Below are 18,328 nucleotides of genomic sequence, written 5' to 3'. Positions count from 1 at the left end.
AAGTAAGATCACTGAAGAATTATGTAACATTAGATGGCTTGGTAAATTAAATTTTTCACAAAATTGAGAGGCCATTCCACTATATAAAAGCTATATTCCCTTAAGATCTTGACATTTGGGCTGTGGTTGTGGCTCAGTAGCAGAGCACTTGCCTAGCATGTGCAAGGCGCTGGGTTCGATCCTCGGCACCACATAAAAATAAATAAATAAAATAAAGGTATTGTGCCACATACAACTAAAAAAATATTTTTAAAAAAAAAGTAAATAAAGTTAAAAAAAAGATCTTGACATTTGTAACTTGAGAAACATTATGGTAATCATTATGCAATGTATGCATATGTCAAATCATCATATTGTACACTTTGGATATATACAATTTTTGTCAATTACACCTCAATAAAGCTGAAAAAATTTTAGTTAAAAAAATATATACAGGGGTGCTGGGGTTGTGACTCAGCGGTACATTGCTTGCCTAGCACGTGCGAGGCCCTGGGTTTGACCCTCAACACCACATATAAATAAATGAAATAAAGGTATTGTGTCCAACTTCAACTAAAAAATATTATATATATAAATATATATATATATTTTTAAATTTATGTATATATATGGCATTTGCAAAAGTGAAAAGAACTAACATTGCCTAAGCTGGGTCAATCTATATAGATTGATTCTTTTTTGTTTTTTCTAAGAATATAATAAATAAGTTTAAAAAATTAGAAATGTATCCTCCCTAAACCTTAAAAAAATTTACTTCAGAATATGTAGAAATTCTCTCTCTCACACACACACCCCTTTCAAATTATGGTTCTCAGTCCTAGCTGCATGTAAGAAACATTTGGAAATTAAAAAAAAAAAAAAAAAAAAGAAAAAATCCTAGTTCCACCCACCAGAAATTCTAATTAATAACAAAGTCTGAAAAACAGTCTTAAATAATACTTTTATATACATCTTTAGTATCCCAACTTAAGTACCTGAGATTGTAGCACACAGCACCATAATCAAAAATAACTAACAATCATGTGAACTCTAATATCAAGTTACTTTCATACTTAGCCGCATCATTCATTCTTTGAATAGCATTTATTAAATGCCTATGATGGGGGCTATGGCTGTGGCTCAGTGGTAGTGTACTTACCAGGTATGTGTAAGGCACTGGGTTCGATTCTCAGCACCACATATAAATAAATAAATTAAATAAAGATCTATCAACAATTTAAAAATATTTTTTTTAAATGCCTATGATGTATTGAAACAACATTCAACAATATGAGATGAACATGATACTCTGTATCAAAGCTTTGCCCAAACTAAGAAAAAGGGGCATACTAAATGTGAGTGAGCATTTACTCCCAATATTAAGCCTTTAGAAGATCTTCCTGTAAATCTGGTTGGGAATTTCTCACCTGAAATTCTCCTGACAAGACTCTGCGAGTATAGATATTGCTGGTGTAAGGTTCAATGGACTCATTATTCCCCAGGATCTGAGCAGTTGAAGCAGTAGGCATCGGGGCAATAAGTAAACTGTTTCTTACACCATACCTAAAGAAAAGGAGATTATTAGTTGCTGGTGCTAAAGCTACAATCTGCCTGGAAGGCAGCTGTTTACATTACTGTAGTATATGCAGATTCTGGGAGGAATATCGTACATGCCTTTAACTCCCATGCTGAATTTTGAAAGATACAGTTCCATAGTACAGACAATGCTGTTAAATCATCCATTTCTTTCTTTTCTCTTTTTGTACTGGGGATTAAACCCAGGGGACACTTAACCACTAAGCCACATCCCCAGCTCTTTTTATTTTTCACTTTGAGACAGGGTCTCACTAAGTTGCTTAGAGCTTCACTAACTTGTGATTCTCCTGCCTCAGTCTCCTGAGCCACTGGGATTACAGGCATGCACCACCATGCCCAGCACTCATCCATTTCTTAACACCTGACCCCTAACAGAACTCATACAATTTTTAATGTTGGCAATCCTTATCATGTCGTAACTTAAGCTACTTGCATTGTGGTACTTAGGAATCAGAGCACTTGATATACTATCTTGCCCAAAGAAATACTCAAATCAGTATTCAAGAGTTTTACACTTATCTTCAGGTACATTTATTCATTCAATCCTCCCCTGTATTTTTAAGTGTGTTTTATTACTGTATTAGAACCCTCAGGATACATAGATGTAAAAGTGGGCAAAACCAGACACTATCACCACAACTCTCCAATATTCTATGAAAGGGGAAAAGTTATGCTCAAAGCGTATTTCTGACTTTCCTTTACTAATTACAAATTAAAGATTTACTAATTACAAACTAAAGATTTAACATTTTTTAATTCAATGCCTGAAAAAGTATTTAAGGAAGACTATATAACGTAACACACTATGAAATCTTCAAACAGCCCCAGCCTCATCCTCCAAAGCTCCATCTAAGAGAGCCGTAACACTTTTCAGTGTCAAATAAAACTGTTTGCTCTGCAAACCTTTTCTATGACCACTACCTTTACATATTCATTGTATTACACGTCTTACCTTACTTAGTCTTAAGTTTCTTTAACACAAAGAACATGTCTTTCCTACATTCTGTATCTACATATTCATACAGTGCTTAGCATAGAGTCTCAGATTCTGCTGGAGCTGTACTTTCATCTCATCCTGTTACTTTCCAGTTGTGGTCATCAAGCAAACCACCAATTATCTCTGTCTTTACTTTCTCATTTATAAAACAGCAATACCATCTGTCTATAGACAGGAAAATCCATACATGATGTATCCAAACCATAGAATCATTAAAAACATTAGGTAGATCTACACATACTGAAAGATAAAGATCCCCCAAAATAAAATATCACACAAAGGCTCAGACTATATCAAGTTGATCACATTCATTTGGTAAAACTGTCCATGTACACGAGCCTATCCATTAGTATATTGAAAACGGTCTAGAAAAATGCACATCATTAACAAAGGCAAAAGGAGCAAGTTATTTTCCTACGAAAGAAGCAAGTTATTTTTGTTTGTTTTGTTGGACAAGTGGTTGACAAAAGAAGGGCTCTGACTTTTTTATTTCTGTAACTTAATTAAAATTAATGAATGTGTACTCACATTAATTTTGAAATTTAAAGTCATATATATAAAAAATAACTCATAGTGTTTTGAAAAATTAAAAAAGTAACAAATACAAAATGAAGTTCAGGTCCTTTTTTGTAAAAGCTGAATTTGTGTGTACTATATACCTGTACACATACTCACAGTAAAGTATGAACAATGACAATTACCAAGGCGAAAAAAGTATCCTGGGGAAGTGGTACTGGGATAATTTTCATTTTTCTCCCTTTCCACATGTTTTTTCTAAATTATCTAACATTTGTTATTTAAATAAGACAATTTAAAAGCAAATATTAATTTTTAAAAGAATATTTTAAAGCTATAGCTTCCTTTTCCAAACATTCAACACTTTGCATCTGCATTAACTCATCATAACAGAAAACAAAAACAATTTGTTTTATTATTCACTCAGCAAAACGTTTCGCTTGCCCACAAACTGCTTAAGCTCATCAGTGAAAAGGCCTACAAAGACTCAAAATTTGGTGCTGGAGACTAAAATCAGGGCCTTGCATATGGTGGATAAGGACTCTACTAATGAGTAATTATCCCAAGCCCTAAAGACTCAAAATTTTTTCTCTCATACACATTAACACATTACTCTATAAAAGCTTTTCTAAAATTCCTAATTTTTTCCTATAAAAATCAATTCAAAGAAAAGCCATTTATTTTTATTTTTTTTAATAATTTTTATTTATTTTTATTGTTTAATTTTCGGCAGACACAACATCTTTGTGTGTATGTGGTGCTGAGGATCGAACCCGGGCCGCACGCATACCAGGCGAGCATGCTACCGCTTGAGCCACATCCCCAGCCCCAAGAAAAGCCATTTATAAACCCAATGTGGTTAAGCAATAAATAGACGCAATGGGACACAACTATAATCCCAGCAGCTCGGGAGGTTGAGACAGGAAGATCGTGAGTTCAAAGCCAGCCTCAACAAAAGTGAGGCACTAAGCAACTGAGTGAGACTGTTTCTAAGTAAAATACAAAAAAGGGCTAGGTATTTGGTTTAGTGGTTTAGTGTTCCGGAGCTCAATCCCTAGTAACCAAACCAAACCAAACAGGCATATTCGAAAAAGTAAAGCTTCAATGAGAAAAAGAATTACCTAAATAAGTGTTAAGCCCCTAAAACAAGATCAACTAATAATACCTACCATGTATTAAAATGCTTTCACTATGCCAAACAACTTGCAGGTTACTATACATTTTCTTGCTAAATTTTTTTCTAAAAATTGGCTGAGATAGTTCACTTTAGCCCCATTTAAAAGAGGAGAAAATATTAGTTTTAGAAGTAGAATGATACACTTAACTTCTGAAGAGTGAGAAAAACCCAAGTCCTCTTGATTCCAATGCAATTTTACATCTTTTTACTTACTTTGCAATCTTCTCTTTGAGAAGTTTCCAGTCCCATAGGTCTGTGGGAGTAACATTCCACATATCATACTGAAGAATCTAAGGAATAAACAACCCAAGTTTATATTGTCACTCTAAAGCAATTTAAAACTAACAAAAACAAATAACTGCCATTTCCACCATAAATGCTGCTTTCTACTCTGCCTGTGTAAGAAATACAAGATCCAAAAAACTGGACAAACTGCCTTGTAGTCATATTGATCAGAAGCAGGCTAAGAAAACTGGTTAAGGTCTTCTCTTTTCCATATCCCTGTTGAGTCTTCTCAGAAAGCCCATATCATATCCACAAGCCAGGTAATCAACATTCATAAAAGCATGTTGTTGAGATGCACTTTACATTAACAGTATTATTCTAACCTTATCTTCATTGCCATGATCTGTTTATTTAGCTAAAAACACCACTTCTCAAACAACCATACATTTTACCTCCTAAATATCTACAGAAATGCTGGAACTAAAATTTTACAGAGAAGAAAATCACACTATTGATAATAAAGGCAATGTGGAAAGCAGAGTTCTAAGATGGCTCCCCAAATTCCCAGTCCCTTTTGCAGAGGCCACATTTAATTTCCACTTGAGTATGAACAGAATCTGAGAAGGTAATGGATGTCACTCCTGTGATCATGACAAAGGTGAAAGATTTCCACAGTTGTAATTGAGATTTCAAATAAGTTGATTTTGATTTAAACAAAAGGGAGGACCTGACTTATCAGATAGAAGCCTTCATAAAAAGAACTAGACTAGGTCTTTTGTGTAATGAGAGGCAGTCTTTCCCACTGGTCTTCAAGAAGCAAGATGCCATAGTTTCTAGAGCTACAAAGAATTGAATTCTGCCAACACAGGTGAGCTTGGAAAAGGACACTTATGAGACCCACAGAAGAAGGTCATCTAAGCCAACCCTGAACTCCTGACTCCTGTAAACTGCCATATAGTGAACGTATATTGTTTTAATCCACTAAAATTAATAATAGAAAACTAACACAGTAAGTATCCCTGTAGATATTCTAAGTCATTTTAGCAATAACCAATTATAAATGTAAGAGATTAGAAGAGTATCCTTATTACTCTGGAGGACAAAAATACTGTAGTTTTCTATAGCTGATATAATAATTAACCAACTATAAGGGAGGAGGGATGGGATAGAGAAAGACAATGGAAAGAATCTGACCTAAGTTTCCTATGTACATATATGAATATACCACAGAGAATCTCACCATCCTGTACATCCACAAGATGCTAATTTAAAAAAAAAAGAGAGAGAGCTATAAGTAAATAACAGAAAGATTAGTAGAGGGAAGAGAACAGGGGGAGGAAAGAGTGGAGAAAAAGAGGAAGCACTGGGATTGAATCAGAACAAATTATATTTGATGCTTTTATAATTATGTCGAAATAAACTTAAATGTTATGTGTAACTAAAGAGAACAATAAAAAATGATGTCATCAAAAACATTTCACATTTTAGTAAAGACTGTAGGTATTAGGCTAGGGATGGCAATGATAATTATCTTTACAGCGTAACAATCTGTTTTATATTTTTAAATTAAAATTTGTATTTCATTGTCTTTCAAAAACAAAACAAAAAAAGAATCCTAAGGTGAATTAAAAGCATGAATTGAGATAAAATGTTGACTTTGATCCATGTTATTTTTGGAAACAGCTTTTCTTTCTAAACTATTCATGATTAAGTAGATCATTTTATCTCTAAAAATAAATTTAAAATAACAAATATTTATTTTTTTCATGCTTCTGGAAGACAGAAACTCCAAATCAACAAGTTGGGAGGGTCATACTCACTCCAGAGAGTCTGTCCCTTCCCTATTCTAGTTTCTGACTGTCAGCATCTAATATGTAGTAGAGCCAGGATTCAATCTTTAAACATTGGCACTTTAAGATATAAATTAGCCCTTTGCTCATTTACTGTTAATTGGGAAATAAGATAATGATTTTGGATAAGACTTGAATTTAAATTCTACTATCAACTAGTAATGTGGTATTCCTGGGCTTCTGTCTATATCACTGTAATCTCCACCTCTAAGGTCATGTTGCTTCCCCCTTTTCTCTGTTTCTTGCAAGACAACCATTATCAGATTTAGGGACCACCTCCATAAACCAGAATGACCCACATCTCAACAACCTCAATCTCATCTGCAAAGACCCTTTTGGAATCAGTGAAGAATATATTCAGGTTCTAGGAATTATAATTTGGACCTATCTTTTGGTGTCATGATTCAGCCCATTAAATGTACTCACAGGAAAAAGAAAAATCCATCCACATACTTACTCCTTTGCTTACTGGAGAACCCTCATAGGTTTCATATGGGCCATGCTCCTTTGCTAGGTCACAGCTGGCTTCCAGGGCTCCATAATAAATAGTTTCAAAGATCTGCTTATTCAGTAACTGGGCCTCTGGACTCTCAAAAGGGTATCTCATCAGGATAAAAGCATCTGCCAGACCCTGAACCCCAATTCCAATAGGGCGATGGCGTTTATTTGATAAGTATGCCTTTGTGCCAACAGATTAAGAGAAGAAAAAGAGAAAACATCACTGAACATAAAATCTAACATTCTGTACCAAAAACAGTTGTTTCCTCTTCATTTCTAACATTTAAATTATGACTTACAGATCATGATAAACTCCCTCTACCTTGGTTATTAATAATAAGCAAAAAAAAATATATTCATACCTCTGGGACAGGGTAGTAGTTTATATCAATAATTTTATTCAAATTCCGCACAACAACTTTAGTGACTTCAGCCAATTTCTTAAAGTCATATGTGTGTTCTGATGTGACATACATATTCAGGGCCAAGGAAGCCAAGTTACAGACTGCAACCTGGAATGCAAAGAAAAGAAATCAAGAATTACACAATTTTTATTTCTTCTCTCTATGCCAATGATACCACCATTAGCTTCTAACACTCCCAAATATTAAAGTTTTAAATTTTTATCTTGGACTTCTCTATCATTCATCAGTACATTTCTAAATCCCACTGATTCTATCTCTTGAATATACAGTCATCTATATGAGTTGTAACACACACCAGTGAAATAAGATGAAAAGAGAATTCTATGTTCCATAGTACAGAGCCAGGCATATATCACACTGTGCTATAATTTTTTCTGTATACCTATCTCAGTATTTAGTAGATGTGCATAATCCAATCAATATGGTAGCTAGTTAATAAAGATTAAAAGCCAGGAAAGGTGGTGCATGCTTGTAATCCCATCAACTTGAGAGGCTGGATTGCAAGTTCTGAGACCAGCCTCAACAACTTAGTGAGGACTTAAGCAACTTAGTGAGATCCCTCTCAAAAAAATCAATTCTCAGTTGTGCTAGTTTTATTTCAAGTGCTCAAAAGCTACAACATATCAAACTTTTCCATTACTGTGGAAAGCTCTTTCAAAACACACATCCATCTCACCCTCACTGACATTCTGACAACACAGGATCCAAATTTGTGGATTTTGAAAAAGATCCCCAGATGAATCCCTTACTAAATTACACTAGATAGTGAGCTACTTTTTCAGGCAGATATTGTAACTTTTTCTTTTTTCTGGGTACTGAGAATTTAACCCAAAGTACCTATACTAATGAGCTATGTCCTGAACACCCTCCCCAAACTTTTTTTTTTTTTTTAAAGAGCATTAATTACACTTAGTATTTGGGTACATTCTGACAGAATCATACATGCAAGGAATATAATTTCAATCCCCATTACCCACCTTTCCCTTCTACCCTACTGATTTCCCTTTCACTTCCTTCTTCATTTATTTATTTATTTATTTTGTGCCAGGGATTGAACACAGGGGTGCTTAACCAATGAGCCATGTCCCCAGCCCTTTTCTAAAATGTTTTATTTAGAGACAGAGTCTCACTGAGTTGCTGAGGGCCTTGCTAAGTTGCTAAGGCTGGCTTGAACTTGTGATCCTCCTGCCTCAGTCTTCCGAGCTGCTGGGATTAGACATGCACCACCATGCCCAACTCTTTACTTATTTTTGATTGGTACTTTCTATACATAAAGAAATTCCTTTGAGATATATATATATATTTATTCATATAACATGATTTTGTTGTTTATTCCATATTTCTTCCCCATTCCTCCCTCCCTCTCATTCTCTTTCTTCTACTCTACTGGTCTTCCCTTTATTTTTATAGTATCTAATCCCCCACCCTCTTTCCCTTATTTTAATCTAGCTTCCACACACAAAAGAAAACATTTGACCCTTGATTTTCTCAGTCTGGCTTATTTCACTTAGCATGATGTTCTCCATTTCCATTCATTTACCAGCAAATGTCATTTCGTTTTTCTTTATGGCTAACTAAAACTCCACTGTGTATACGTATCACATTTTCTTGATTCATTCATCTCTTGACTGGGATCTGGGCTGATCCATAATTTGGCTATTGTAAACTGTGCTGCTATAAACAGTGGTATCACCACACTAGGCTGATTTTAGTTCTTTTGGATATACCAAGCACTGGAAGAGCTGGGTCATGTAGTGGTTCCAATCCTAGTTTATTGAGCAATCTCCATACTGCTTTCCAGAGTAGCTGTACTAATTTTCCCCAGTCCTATTTTATTTATTTATTTATTTAAAATTTTGAGACGATGCCTTGCTAATTTGCAGAGGGTCTCACTAAATTGCCAAGTCTGGTCTCAACCTTACAATCCTCCTGCCTCATCCTCCTGAATCACTCGGATTACAGGCATGTGCCACCATGAAGAGCCTTACCACTCCTTATGTTTTTAACACTAGCACATCTGGTATACCTTTTTTTCCATTTTGATTATGACTATCCCAATCCAGGATCTCAAAGCCTCTCATCTGGAATACTAAAACAATTTCCTAACTGGATTCTCTGATGCTCTTCCCATCTACTCTATTCTACACTCCTGCCAAATACCCATTTTTAAAATAGAGTTTGGTTCTTAAAAGTCTGATAAACACTAGGGGAAAAAAAGAGAATGATGAAGGGGCATCATTTTTAAGGAGAATTGTCAAAAAGGCCTCACTGAGAAATGAAGGGGTTAGGAAGCAAGATATATGGGTACTGGGGAAAAAGAGTGTTTTAACATTTAAGGTAAAGAGCAAAAATCCTGAGGCAGGAGCATTCTTGACATGTGTGAGGAAGAAAATTAGTAGGGCTAGAGCATTTGCAAGTAAATGGATGGAGTTAGAGAAGATAATGCTAAGTGAAGTTAGCCAATCTCAAATAACCAAATGCCGAATGTTTTGATATAAGGAGGCTGATTCAGCCTCCTTATAGGGAGAGGGAGCATGAGAGGAATAGACGAACTCTAGATAGGGCAGATGGGTTGGAGGGGAAGGGAGAGGGCATGGATTAGAAATAATGGTGGAACTTGATGATCTTTATTATCCAAAGTACACATATGAAGACACAAATTGGTGTGAATATGCTTTGTATACAACCATAGATATGAAAAATTGTGCTCTATATGTGTAATAAGAATTGTAATGCATTCCACTGTCATATATAAATAAAACAAAAAAGAACTCTGCATGTGTTGACAAGTCAGAGATTTGTGCAAATGACATAAAAGTGATTTTTTAAAATATCACTCTAGCTTCTATAAAATAATCTAACCTGCAGATAGTTACTTGAGTATATGTCAATTTCTTCCAACCAAATTATAAGGTTTTCAAAGGGCAGAGACTCAGCCACATTCATTTATATTTCCAGGGCTCTTAGTACAATATTTTATATATACCTGGTGCTTAAATTTTAAATTAAACTGTAACCTCAGCAGTGTGTTTAACTCATTTCCCATTTATTCTAACTTTTCATTTGAATTTTCTTTGTTAAAGTCCTAAAGTCTTAGAATCAAGGATCTCATCCTTCCTCTAGTTTCTAACCAACATCCAATCAGCCTGACATACAACTACTACAACAACCTCCTCAGGTTAAACTCTAACTTCTCTCACACCAAAATGCTCTATACCCATAATCTAGAACCATCTTTCTCATGTTAGCATTTTGATGCTATTTACCTGTCAGAAATGTACTAGGGCTTCTTACTTCTGTGACATATTAGCTTCTACCTTCTATTTCTCTTCCTCTAGCAATAGCTATCTCTTAATATACCAAGTCTTAATATATCTGCTCTATCAAAACACTCGACACTCTTTATACAAAAACTAGCCCTATTTCTCATCCATCACATAAGGCATTTTTCCCAAATGGAAAGCTTTTTTGTGTGTGTGTGTACACACGTGTGTGTGTGTGTGTGTGTGTGTGTGTGTGTGTCAGGGGATTGAACCCTGGACCTCACTTCATTCACTCTACCCAATTTATATCCTCATTCCCAAAGCACTTAAAAAAAAAAAAAAAATTCCTTGACTTTAGCCTTGACTCTTTTGTGCAATCTCCCTAGAAATATGAGAAAAGAATTTTGGCTCACCATTCTCTGAAGTATTCTACATGCTTATGCACTTTAAACTGAATAAACATTCTAATACATTTCTGTGGTTTTCCTAATCCATTATACATAACTATATAGTCCTATTTCTCAAGTAAGCATTATTACAATGATGTGCTAAGAAAGCACTAACAGTCTTTCCCATATGGGTTAGAGTGAATATTTACAGGCTCAGATAACACCTCTTCCTTCCTTTGTAATAAGTCTATCTTGTTTGTAATATTTCACTTTAAAACAAACAGAAAACTCATTTCACCCATCAAGTGAAGATCGCACTGAATAAATACATAAATAAAATGTTTCTCTCGGTACTCTAGGCATTCTTACCTACCTCATCTTTGCTGGTATACTCCACTATTTCTGTGCACAGGTTGCTGCACTTGATGGTTCCCAGGTTCTGCTGGTTGCTCTTCCGATTACAAGAATCTTTGTAGAGCATGTACGGGGTACCTGTCTCTGTCTGAGACTCAATGATGGCATACCAAAGCTGCTGAGCTTTTACAACTTTGCGAACACGACCCTGTTTCTCATAACTAAAAGGCAAAGCTAGTATTATTTTAATATTCCCTAGGAAAATCTTTATTGCAGTTTGAAGAAACACACTAAAATATAATATTTTGCAAATTATTAAATTTTTACTAAGAAATATGATGTTCATTTTACTCCAGTAAAGCCACAAATGTCCCCCACTCAATACCTTTCTTTTTTCGTTTTTAATATTTTTAGTTGTAGATGGACACAATACCTTTATTTAATTTACTTATTTTAAAATGTGGTGCTGAGGATCAAACCAAGTGCCTCATATGTACAAGGCAAGCACACCATCACTGAATTATGACCCAGCCCAATAATACCTTTCTTAATAAAAAGGAACAAAACTATAGTCAGACCTCTTAATACTGTGCTAATTTTAATGCACTATTAACACGTGTCCTAGTCATTCATGATTCCTATGTGTAATAAAAAGCATAAGTTATATTGTCAAAAGTACTGCATAACAGAGCGAAATAATATGCTTGCTAGTCTTTGCCTTAATTTTATAAGGATCAATTTAAATGTCCCAAATTTTTAAGAAAGATAGAACCCAATTTTGGTGAAGAGTCAGGAAGTAAATCTCAACATATAAAATTATTAATCACTGTCTCTCTTAGATGTTTTCATAGAGTCCTAAAAACAGGCTAATGACTAAATTAATACTTTTGATTGTAAGAGAAACTGTACTTAAAATATTTATTACTTTCATATTTTTCTCATACCTTTCATATAACTTCTCAAATTCCTCTCCCCAAACCTCATCCAGACCAGGACATTCATTTGGACACATCAAAGACCAGTCCTATAAAAGAACCACCAATAAAAACTTCAAATAACCAAACATATCCCATCAGAAACACTGCAAGAATGTGGCTTTCATAGGTTCTCTTGGGAATTTGCTACAGAAATAATCATTTTAGAATTGGACATTACCTTATTGTGCATATATGATTACATGTAAACCAGACGAATGAGAAATTATACTCCCTTTATGTATAAGGTGTCAAATGCATTCTACTGTCATGTAGAACTAATTAGAACAATTTTAAAAATAAAAGAAATAATCATTTTAGGCTCAGTCCCCCAAATCTAGTTCTGCCTGTTTATATATGATCTTTTAAGCATTTAGGTCAGGTAACATTTACTTTAGAGAACAGAAATGCAAGAAGGCAGGCATGTCATCTCTCAACTTGATCAGAATCTAGTTCCGCATGTAGGTCAGGCAGGATCTAACTTTTAAAGAACAGAAATGCAAGAAGACAGGCATGGCATCTCTTAACTTGTTCAGAATGCCTTCTATGGAATCGCACACAGGAGGCTTTTACCTACGTATGTCTTAAAATAACTGAAGATAAAGCTCTATGAATCAAGTTGCTACTACCAACAGGTACCTATCTCTCTTACCTGATTAGTCTCCACCCGTTTCATGAAGAGATCTGGAATCCAAAGAGCAAAGAAAAGATCCCTGGCTCGCTGCTCCTCCTTTCCTGTGTTCTTCTTTAAATCAAGGAACTCAAAGATGTCTAAATGCCAAGGTTCCAGGTAAATAGCAAATGCTCCAGGACGCTAATGGTAAATAAATCACCATTCTTTTTCAGAATTGGAATTTAACAAATTTCATATTTTCCAAAGCATTTTCATAACATTTCCTTATATCTTTACTATAATTAATGAATTAAGTGAAATGATACAAATCAAAGCACTTAGAAAATTTAAAGTTGTAATATTTTGTTAGAATTCTAGGAGTAAAAAAGAACAACTAACATAAAGAAAATGTGGAATGAGAAAGATTAAGTAATTTCTCCAAGGAGATACAGTAAACTACAAATGGAGCTTCCTTTTCAATTGTAGCCCAGATCACTTTACGTCATCTGACCATGCACATAAAGTCCAAAGAAAGATGCAATATAACAGTCAGAAAGGTGAACTGTCTTATCAAGGTTGCCAAAGTTCAGCAGAGAAAAATTCATTAACTAATAGATGACTGGTGTGTATACCTATTCATAAGAAACAGATTTTAGCTGCAAACTATCCTGATAATAATCTTGGGTAAATTAACACAATATTCTCAACTCTACTACTCCTTCTATGAAAATCATAGTAGTTAGAAACATAATTGCACAATATATGGCTAAAGATTTTTAGTTCTGATTTCCGTGACTTTCAAGTAACAGAGCATACCTTGTTTCCACCTTGATCCACATATCGAGCTGTATTGTTATATACTCTCAGCATTGGTACAAGACCATTAGAATTACCATTAGTCTGAAAAAAAGTAAAAAAAATAAAAGCATCTGGAGGAGACAGAGGGCTCAGCAAGGAAATGAACCAAAAGTGAACAAATCACTCCTAATTTTCATCAAAAAGGGTGCTTAAGTCTAAGTAACAATCTGTGAAGTTTCACTTGCTCTCCATTTCTACCTCTGCTATAAAAACATAATGCCCAACATAAAATCAACAAATGTTGCTGAATAAATTGCAATTAGATATTAAATTACTTTATGACATCCCTAATTTACAAAATAATAAGTCAAAAGAATCCAAAATTAGGGTAGCTAAATTTAAACTTTACAGCCTTCTAAAGGTCATTATGTAAAGATAAACTTTGGGTACAGTACAAGAATACAAAAGGGGCTGGGGCTATAACTCAATGGCAGAGTGCTTGCCTGTGTATGTGAAGCACTGGGTTCGATCCTCAGCACCACATAGAAATAAATAAAAATGGAGGTATTATGTCCATCTACAACTAAACTACATATATGAAAGAATACAAAAGCATATTACTACAACGTCTTTCCCAAAGGAGTTCAAGATAACTTACAATAAGAATAATAAGGGGCTGAAGTTGTGGCTCAGTGGTAGAGCACTTGCCTAGCACGTGTGAGGCACTGGGTTCGATTCTCGGTACCACATTAAAAATAAATAAAATAAAGCCATTGTGTTCACCTATAACTAAAAATATTTTTAAAGTAAAAAGAATAAGAAGCAATGCATATATCAAGGCAATATATGAGGTAAATAAAGATTCTCAGCAATAAATGGATTACAGAATGAAGCTAGGAAAATAGACTGTTATGACTTGAAGAGACATCTGACAATTCTTTAAAATAATCATTCTAACCCCAAAGTAAGTCTTTTTTTTAATATTTATTTTTTAGTTGTAGTTGGACACAATACCTTTGTTTTATTTATTTTTATGTGGTGCTGAGGATCGAACCCAGAGTCTCGCACGCACTAGGCGAGCACTCTACCTCTGAGCCCCAACCCCAGCCCCACCAGGTGTGTAAAGGTTCTGTTTATATCAGCACCTCCAAAACACTACATAATTGAGTAGCTTCCTTCTACAACTTTACTCCATAGGGTTAAATATTTTTTCATTACAGATGAGACAAACTCAGAGATAAAATAACTGTCCCAAGGCCATATTACTAGTAGAGATAATTTAAATTCAAGTCTTACCCAAAATCATTATCTTGATTGCCAAATAACAGCAAACTAGCAAAGGGCAAGTTTATACCTTAAAGTGCCACTGTTTAAAGCTTGAATCCTGGCACTACTACAAATTTAAGTAACTGATCTCTGAATAAGAAACTTAACTTTCTAAGCTCAATTTCTTTATTCGTAAAATGAAAAAGCTAATGCCTTGACTCCCAAAATTACCATAAGAAAAAAAGTTCTTAGCATCCATAAGAAAAGTACCTATCTCATAGGGATGTAATAAGGATTAAATGATTAATTCATGTAAAATATTTATAATAGATATAGCACATAAAGAGTAATCAGAAAATGATTGTTGTTATAATTATTGCTAAAATAAATCAGTATTATAAATTTAAGCTAAAAAGGATTCTAGAGATTATCTAGTATAAACTAAACCTTTGAGAAGAGAGATGAAAATAAAGCCAGATATGAAATGACTCACTTCAAGTCACAACCACCTAATAATTAATGCCAGGTCTCCCAAACACTGGCATTATAAAATTATGCCCTATTTGACCATAAGTGTGACTGTTTTTGGATTTGAAAACCATTTCAAAAATCATACAACAGAAGCTTACCCCAGCAATGTAGCTGCCAGTAGCCCGAATACAACTCACAGCAACACCAATTCCCCCAGCAGACTTAGATATCAATGCACACTGCTTTAGAGTATCATAAATGCCTTCAATGCTGTCATCTTTCATACTCAGAAGAAAACAGCTATGGGAAAAAAGTGACAACTCAGAGCAAGGAAATAAAGAAGACTCACATAAATGATTATACAATCCAAAGACAATAAGTTGTATAAATGAAAGATTTAAAGTTTACAAGGTTCCTAAGAGGTTTTAGAAGGGGAAAAACAATCAAACAAAAAACCTTTACTGAATACAACAATCAAACAAATCAATCTATTATATTATTTCAAAATTATCTTACTGTCCACTCTAGATATTAAGCCAAGAAAAAAGTCCTATTGTTAAGTCTAAAATATTAGTTTAAATTTTTACCTGACTGCAAAATATCATTCATAAGCATACACCAATTTTTTCAATCTGTTAGTAGGCCAAGAAAAATTAAATACTTATGAAAAAAGAAACCTATATCCAGTGGTCAACCAATTCTTTGATATGTCCACTAAAATTATAGCTCCTTTATAGTCTTTTAAAGATGACTCCTCTAAAACAATTTAATAAATATAAAGATGACCCCTCTTATCTGCACTTTGGATCTCATCTTCCTGCCAATTCAGGAAACTCTACCAGTGATCCCTACACTGTCTTAAATATTCAACCACTCAAGTAGTTCTATTCACTGACTTTCTACTAAATATTCAGAGTAAGATTTAAAAAGTAATATAACAAATAATTTGCACTTGCACTAAAGTTCAAGACTTCTGTGAACAGTCCTTAGACAAAAGCACAAGGCGATGTGTTCAGAGTTATACCTGCAAAGACTATTTTCTTTCTTAAGGTAATGTTTATAAGTTCTGTGGATTAGAACCTAATTATCTTTGGGAAGCCTCTTAAAACAATTTTTATTCTTTTGCTCTTCCCCATAAATTATAAAATCAGTATGATGAAATTTGGACTAAAATTACACTGAATCTTTAGATTAATTTGGGGAAAACTGACATCTTAAGAATATTGAATCCATTCATTAATATAAACTCACTCTCTATAACGTCCTTCAATCCGGTTTTAGAGTATTCACCTTTAAAATCTAAACATCTTTAGGGGTTGAGGGTGTGGCTCAGTGTTCTATCACTTATCTTCTTTATATGTTCTCTGAGCATCTGAATGTATTATGAACAAACAAGCTAGCAAGCTAAAAGCCCTGGATTCAATCCACAGGAAAAAAAAAATTATAATATCTTTTGTTATATTCCTAGGTCCCTTCTAGTAACATACATTTTCTAACAGCTATAAAAACTCAATTGATTAATAGTGAACTTATATCCAGGTATTTTTGCTGAAATCTCTCTTTTTTAAATTTTTTTATTTGGTACCAGAGATTGAACTCAGGGACACTTGACCACTGAGCCACATCCCAGCCGTATTTTGTATTTTATTTAGAGACAAGGTCTCATTGAGTTGCCTAGTGCCTCATTTTTGCTGAGGCTGGCTTTGAACTCTTGATCCTCCTGCCTCAGCCTCCTGAGCTGCTAGGATTATAGGACTGCACCACCGTGCCCATCTGAAATCTCTTTTTAATTTTAATGATTTGTCTATAGGTTTCTTGAGTTTCCTATGTAAAAATAATATCTGAATCATTACAGTTTTCTTTCTTTGTTTCCAATCTTCTCTTTTTCTTATAATGTTGGCTTGGGCCTCCACTACTATGTTGAAAAAGAGATGACAGATTCAAGTTTTAGTGGGTACTTTTACCAAATTAAGAAAGTTCTTTTCCATACTTAAAAGTATTTTATTAGGAAAGAACATTAAGTTATATAAATGTTAATGAATTATATCAATATGTATTTTTTATATTGGTATACCCTTGCATCCCTGGGATAAACCAAGTAACTAATGACATTTTTCACATATCACCAAACTGTTAAACTTCCTTTTCTCAGCAAAAGGAATTATCATTAATTCTGTTACTTTACCCATGAACCCAGGAATCATATTGACCCATATTGAAAATATCATCAAATTCTGTTAACTTCACCTCCTAAATATGTCTTGAATCTCTCTACTTTTCTAAATATCTACTTTCACCTCCCTAAGTATCTACTTTCACCTCCCTAATCCAAACTATCATAATTTCTTATATAAATTACTATAAAAGTCCCCCTAATTCTTGGCATTTACTTTTTCTTTCTCTCCCTTCCTCCCTTCCTTCCTTTCTCTTTAATTTTTTGTTGTGCTACGGATGGAACCCAGATCTTTGTACATACTAAACAAGCACTCTGCCACTGAGCTACACGCTAAACCTGGAATCAATTTTTTTTCTTCCTTTTCTTTGTTTTCTTTTCTGTTGCCAGCTGTTGTACCCAGGGACTTTCACATACTAAGCATGCACTAGACCACTGAACTATACACTCCTAGACCTACTTTTTTAAAAAATATAATTTATATCTAAATATAACCCACATACAGTTCCCTATTTAAAATATACTATTCAACAGCCTTTAGAACATTCAGCTGTACAACCACTACCACAATCAACTTTAGAAATTTTTTATTATTAGCATTTGTTCTCTCCAATTCATTTACCACGCAAAGATCTTTCCAGAATGCAAATCTCATGTATTCACAGAAGGCACTAATTTTTTATTGGTACATTATAGTTCTACATAATTATGGGATTTTTTTTATTACACATTTATATAGGCACACAATATAACAATACACTTTG

General features: G+C 34.2%; 1 protein-coding gene across 1 annotated transcript in view; it reads right to left on the bottom strand.

The window, feature by feature from the left end:
* Rrm1 (ribonucleotide reductase catalytic subunit M1) overlaps positions 1 to 18,328 on the bottom strand; it is a 33,093-nt gene that overhangs the window by 3,577 nt on the left and 11,188 nt on the right. The window contains exons 8-16 of the mRNA XM_015477529.2: positions 15,550 to 15,691; positions 13,673 to 13,756; positions 12,896 to 13,057; positions 12,214 to 12,293; positions 11,289 to 11,490; positions 7,201 to 7,350; positions 6,798 to 7,019; positions 4,479 to 4,555; positions 1,407 to 1,542 (exon numbers count right to left, since the gene is read on the bottom strand). Of these exons, the coding sequence (XP_015333015.1) occupies positions 1,407 to 1,542; positions 4,479 to 4,555; positions 6,798 to 7,019; positions 7,201 to 7,350; positions 11,289 to 11,490; positions 12,214 to 12,293; positions 12,896 to 13,057; positions 13,673 to 13,756; positions 15,550 to 15,691 (1,255 nt within the window). The remainder of the gene's footprint in view (positions 1 to 1,406; positions 1,543 to 4,478; positions 4,556 to 6,797; positions 7,020 to 7,200; positions 7,351 to 11,288; positions 11,491 to 12,213; positions 12,294 to 12,895; positions 13,058 to 13,672; positions 13,757 to 15,549; positions 15,692 to 18,328) is intronic.

Source organism: Marmota marmota, unplaced genomic scaffold (assembly GCF_001458135.2).
Source record: "Marmota marmota marmota unplaced genomic scaffold, marMar, whole genome shotgun sequence".
Classification (NCBI taxonomy): Eukaryota; Metazoa; Chordata; class Mammalia; order Rodentia; family Sciuridae; genus Marmota; species Marmota marmota.
This window is presented reverse-complemented; position numbering and strand designations above follow the sequence as displayed.